The sequence below is a fragment of the Papaver somniferum genome, chromosome 7, assembly GCF_003573695.1.
Source record: "Papaver somniferum cultivar HN1 chromosome 7, ASM357369v1, whole genome shotgun sequence".
NCBI lineage: Eukaryota > Viridiplantae > Streptophyta > Magnoliopsida > Ranunculales > Papaveraceae > Papaver > Papaver somniferum.
Window position 1 is genome coordinate 53602178 of NC_039364.1, and position 6172 is coordinate 53608349.

The following is a 6172-nucleotide window of genomic DNA, read 5'->3' on the forward strand; positions in this document are numbered from 1 at the left end:
CCCTCTAAAATATCATTTTCTTTTGCATATTATAATATGGACGAAGAAGAACTGGTTATGTTTGATTGCAACAGGTTTGTAGGAACTGATCAAACTCAAGAAACATATAAATATAAATCAACACCAATGCAACAACATCACCACTAGTGCTATGATTACGTGCGGTACTTTTCGAAGTACAAATAATGTCTTCTGTCTATCAGCTGAAGCAACTGGCACTGCAGTTTTCTTATTATGATCATAAGGCTTAAATTGCTTACTGTAATTGGTGCAACACTTTCAGAATGATGAACCAATTTCTTACCAGCTTTCGCAGAACCCACTTTCTGAGGATCAATCGAGATTATTCATATTGCTGGCTTGATTAGTACTGCCGCTTTCAAATCATGGTGGCAAGGTTTGATTAGTGCAGCCATTTCGCTGTATAGCCACGGTTACACCAATCATCTCCCCCTTTTTTCCATCAAATTAATCAATCTTGACTATGAGAAAATGAATGGACAACAAATTTAATTTTGCTACCAGTTCTTCTTATTAAGAGTCAGTAAATATCAAATTCAGTTGTCGTGGCAGCTATTCGAACAACTAAACCTATTCCCTATATATGGAGATAGCAGAACAAGCATAAACAGAATAAGTAAATTTAACGGAGAAAGAATTAAAACTATATTATCCGAAGAATAAGTAAATTTTCATGGATCTTTTTGCAAAATCAAAACTATATTATCCGAAGAATTCAATAAATAGCGTGCGGGAGACTGATACTGCCCTTTACTATGATTATTCAGATTGGAACATGCTATTATTGTTTATAAACATAAAAGACCAGTCAGACAAGGAAAAGAAAAAATCGATGTTTTCACTTCATGGACGAAGAAAATTAGTTTGGTTATTTAGAAGAATTAAGTAACATATAAAATAAAATGATAAAAAGATAATTTGATTATCTATTTTGTATTGGGATGTGCGCATATTTAAGATGCCGTACCCAACAGCTATACAACGTGCTAGACATACCGAAGATTTTACTTCATTTTATCTTGAAAAGAAATCGAACAGACACAATCATGCATTCTTAGCATTGAGATAGGAAAATACAAGAGTGAGTCCAGATGTGTTAGTCACTTTCGATGGCTAGCTTAACTTTAAGGCTAATTCCTATGGGCTAGATTAGCCAAAAAAAGTGTTGCAAATTAAAAAATAAGTGTTGGAAAAAAGTTAACAGTGATAGTTGATAGTTCTCTCTCCTGCCAGGTGCTCGCAGTCCAACTATAAGCGAGATTGAAACGCTGACCGTTTGGCGCTGAAAAAGTGGTTTAAACGTTGAACTGTTCGGCGTTTCGCTGCTATATTGGCCATCCCATAGGAATTAGGAGGTTACCCTATCTGACGTGGATGGCCAATCTAGCAGCTAAATATCTAGCCCATGGGACTAAGCCTAAGGTGCACAAATATGGACTCGCAGTTACTCGCGGCAGCGAAAGGCTTCTCAACCAAATCTCGATCTCCAATCTCCGAAATATGGGAATATAAGTAAAACGCCAGACCAAATAAAATTCCCAAGCTAATACTATCTCCCATTCTCTTCGACAGCTTCTATCTCTCTGTTCCTCGTCCATGTGAGATACTGTAACCCTAATTTTGAATATAGCAATGGAAGAATTTGCTTGGTTTGCGGGAATTGCAACCTGCGTTAAACTCCTTCTAATTCCTTCGTATAGAAGTACAGATTTTGAAGTTCATCGCAACTGGTTAGCTGTAACATCATCACTTCCTCTTTCTAATTGGTACTCAGATGAAACTAGTCCATGGACACTTGATTACCCACCATTATTCGCATACTTTGAGAAATTGCTATCTATCTTTGCCCATCTAGTTGATCCAAAAATAGTTGATCTTCAAAAGGGTTTAAATTATGAGTCTGATTCAGTCATTTATTTTCAGAGAATTAGTGTGATTGCATCTGATCTGTGTTTGTTTTATGGAGTTTATAGGTTAAGTAAAACCTTAGATATTAAGAAGAGAAGGATTCTTTGGATTCTGATTATTTGGTCTCCTTCACTTATTATTGTGGATCATATACATTTTCAGTATAATGGGTTTCTTTTAGGGATTCTTTTGATATCTCTTTCGTTTTTGGAAGAAGGAAAAGATTTGGTTGGGGGATTCTTTTTTGCTGTGTTGTTATGTTTTAAGCATTTGTTTGCTGTGGCTGCTCCAGTGTATTTTGTATATCTGCTGAGACATTATTGTAAAGGAGGATTTGCTAAGTCTATTAGGAGGTTTGTAATGATGGGAATTGCAGTTGGTATGGTCTTTGCTATTGCATTCGGGCCGTTTTTGTATACCGGTCAGGTAATCTCTCTTTGACTGATTGATTTTGGTAGTGAATATTGAAATGCAGTATCTCTTTGATGGCGTTTCTAACAAATTAGAATGTGGGTTTCAACTGTAACCGAAACACACGCGAGGAACAAATAAATTTAAAACAGAAATTATACATTATCGTTACATGGTTGAAAAGCTGATATTGTAGATTGGATTCATGGACATCTTTAGGACTTAGTGGATGGGGAGTTGGAATCTTTGTCATTCTTGAGATCTTTTATTTTATGTGCTTGTGATTGACTGATCTAATTTGATAATTATTTCCTATCTGATTTTCGGTAGTTTTCACCTAGATGATTTGCAATATCGAAACTGAATCGGATGTAAAGCTTTTCCTTGCAGATACAACAAGTCCTACATCGCATGTTTCCTTTCGGCAGGGGACTTTGCCATGCATACTGGGCTCCTAATTTCTGGGTATTTTACATAATTTTAGACAAAGGACTTGCTTTCTTGCTCGCAAAATTGGGGTTTAACATCCAGACACCCGCAGCTTCTTTCACTGGTGGTCTAGTGGGAGACTCATCACCGTTTGCCGTGCTTCCTCGGGTAATCATTATTTCTTGATTGCTTAAAATGACTAAATGTATGCCTCATTTCATATTCATCCCATGATTTGGTTCACCAGTACATCAAAACTCTTTTCGTGTGCCTCTCTGCTAGAGGACACATTCCTCGCACCTACCAAATGCAAATTAAGTAAATTGTGTTTGCTTATAACTGATGTGGTCTATCTACACAATAAATAATGTGTTTTATTTCTTCCGTGGAATTGCAGGTTACCCCTTTAGCAACAATGTTGTTGGTTCTACTTGCACTATCTCCATGTTTGTGTAAAGCATGGAGAGATCCTCAGCCACGGATGATCACAAGATGGGTAGCCTATGCATATACCTGTGGTTTTCTCTTTGGGTGGCATGTCCATGAGAAGGCATCCCTTCATTTCACGATTCCCCTTGCCGTTGTTGCAATCCAGAGCGTCGAGGATGCAAAACATTATTTCTTACTCTCAATAGGTACACACTTTTCTTCTGTACTCAGTTGCTGTAAATTTTGTTAAACATAGAAACTCATGCAGTTTTATGATCAATTCTACACCTGCATTCTTTCACTCAATGGGAAACACAGTTAATCAATCAACGTTGGACTGCTCTTTTCCTATTTCTGATGCAGTGTCATGCTATTCGTTGTTCCCTCTTCTATTTGAAGCCAAAGAATATCCAATAAAAGTGTTGTTACTTCTTTTACACTCACTTCTCCTGTTATCAGTCTTCACCTCCCAATTTGGCAAAAGCTCATCTAAAGCAGTGGGGGAACCCTCACATAGAGGGAGAAGTGATGGGAAAACATCAAAAGGACGAAAGCCTTCTAGTCATGAAATGAACAGTGGTGCTGGTTTTGTTGTTGGATGGGTCAGTATGATTTATTTGTTGGGTCTGTTGGCTATAGAGGTATGGGGTCAGTTTTTGCAACCCTACCTTCTAGGCAGTGAAAGACTTCCGTTTTTACCTCTGATGTTGATGTCGACATATTGTGGAATTGGAATGGTGTATTCCTGGCTATGGCAACTGAAATGGATCATCGAATGTTAAACGACATTGTTTGATATTAGTGAATTTTCATCTTTCTCATTCGAATTATTAGTGTAAAATCTGACGGGTTAACTAGCTTCAGGGTCTACCAGCAACAACCAAAAGGTATATCCGGATGAAACATACAACTGCACCCCATTAAAACCAAAATTAAGGGATTGTCTGCAGATTGTATAAGAGGGGATAAAGGTACGATCAAGTTAAGTACTAGAGCGCGCTGCATTTAAGCTCGTGTAGTTGGTGCTCATATTTACTCATAGCTGATGCCAAAAAAGAAAAAAAATAAAATAAATTTACTCATACCTCGCCTTATTTCTGCTCCTCTAGATTAATATAACAGCAGTCTTAAGACTCTCAACTAAATCATTTACATTAAGATTTCTCTCAATCACGTTTACAGACATGGGATCAGGTAGCTTTAGTATTTGGTCGAACCGACCAAGCTTAAACTCTGACAAGCCAAAAAAAAGTTCAAGCTTAAAAACCAAAAAATAAAACATTATCAGAGGGAGGTTTCTTATGGGCCCACCATGTTTCCGCTGTGCCACTCTGATCAGTTGGCAGACTTTCGTTAATTTCAATTTTAACAAATTTCAAACTTACAAGTGGCCCGACTCACCAGGATGAGTACTTTTCTCTCTCTTTTAATTTTTTTTGTCCTTATGTTTGTGGTATAGATGGCATGGATTTAAATTCGTGGAGTTGGTGATGTTTTATTTTCATTCATGACGTTGTGTGAATGATGAATACGTTATTTTGATATGAAAATGTTGAGTGATTAGAATCAAAATTCCTTCCTGAACAATATTTTCGAAACACAAGTTATTAGCTTTAAAATCATACTAATAATTAGGCAGTAAGAGCAACCACAGTCAAGACCAAATTTGGGGACTAAACCCAAATTTGGTCTCAAAATGTGCCGCAGCGGAAGGGAGTAAACTCAAATTTGATCGCCAAAATTAGGGTTTGAGACCAAATGTGGTCGTCAACCCAGACTAAACTTCGTTTAGTGGGACGGAAGTATTAATAGCGTATGAAAGCAGGCGAGATTTTAGTGATCGTATGAAATCAGACGAGAATATAATTACCGTTTGAAGGTGGGGCGGTGATAAAATTAGCGTATGAATCAGGTGCATCTATAAACTCCGCCTAACCAAACGCATGTAATACATACGCCCCAACACAGGCGTAGTTATATTGTACGCCCCAATGGGGCGTTGGTATATTTTCCGTCCCAATGGGGCGTTGTTTTAATGTCCGCCCAGTGTAATGCATGACTAACTTTAAAATAGACTTAATGCATAAGCTAGGACCAAGCATAAGCTAGGACCAAGCATAAGACCAGTTAGCTAAGACCAGTTAAGCTAAGACCAAGCATAAGCATAAGCATAAGCTAAGACCAGTTATCTAAGACCAAGCATAAGACCAGTTAGCTAAGACCAGTTATCTAAGACCAAGCATAAGCATTCAGGCGTTGATAATAAATACGCCCCAGTTCAGGCGTTGATAGTAAGTACGCCCGGGTATACGTTGGTTATATGTCCGTCCCGTATCAGACGTTAATTGTAACTATGCCTGTGTGGAACGCTGTTAATACTTACGCCTGAACTCGACGATGTTAATACTTACGCCTGAACTGGGGCGTTTGTTATACTTCCCCTACCCAGACGCACCTTCTATGTCCGCCCGAGTCATACGCACTTTTTATCTCCGTATGTATCAGACGCACATAACTTCTCCGTCCCAGTAGACGTACTTCCCATCGCCGTCCCATGTTAGGCGTGAACTATACCTACGCCTCAATCAGGCGCACGTAATAACTCCGTTTCATTCAGACGCATATATTAAAGAACGCTCGGTCAAGAAACGTGAGTATAAGTTCCGTCTGCACCAAGCGTTCGTATAAGTTACGCTTCACCAAATTTTGGTCGTCCCCCATTGCGCTTGAACACCCAGAATACCAAAAATTTTTGGCTTTTAATCTGGCTTTTGGTATTTGGTCCGTCTCATGACTGTGGTTGCTCTAAGGGTGACGTTAAAAATTAAAACTAATATTAGGTATTAGAGTATACATAGACAATTTAAATTCAAAGATGAGATGCTAATTGGAACAATCAGGCCAACAATTCAATGTCCACCACTTCTCGCACGAACCCACCGGCCTTTGGATCGAATATGGTTTATTTCTCGTA

General features: G+C 38.3%; 1 protein-coding gene across 1 annotated transcript; it reads left to right on the forward strand.

Moving 5' to 3' along the window:
• The first annotated feature begins 1499 nt into the window (after positions 1-1499).
• Positions 1500-4025, forward strand: LOC113297322 (probable dolichyl pyrophosphate Glc1Man9GlcNAc2 alpha-1,3-glucosyltransferase). Its single transcript, XM_026545755.1, has 4 exons — positions 1500-2355; positions 2731-2937; positions 3167-3404; positions 3562-4025. Exons 1-4 carry the CDS (start codon positions 1654-1656, stop codon positions 3978-3980), a joined length of 1566 nt encoding a protein of 521 aa, XP_026401540.1. The 5' UTR covers positions 1500-1653; the 3' UTR covers positions 3981-4025.
• Positions 4026-6172: the final 2147 nt, after the last annotated feature.

Coding starts and splice junctions, on each gene's coding strand:
- LOC113297322 (XM_026545755.1), top strand. CDS start 1,654: ATGGAAGAATTTGCTTGGTTTGCGGGAATTGCAACCTGCGTTAAACTC. Junction 2,938..3,166: donor CGTTTGCCGTGCTTCCTCGG/GTAATCATTATT, acceptor GTGGAATTGCAG/GTTACCCCTTTAGCAACAAT. Junction 3,405..3,561: donor TTATTTCTTACTCTCAATAG/GTACACACTTTT, acceptor TTTCTGATGCAG/TGTCATGCTATTCGTTGTTC.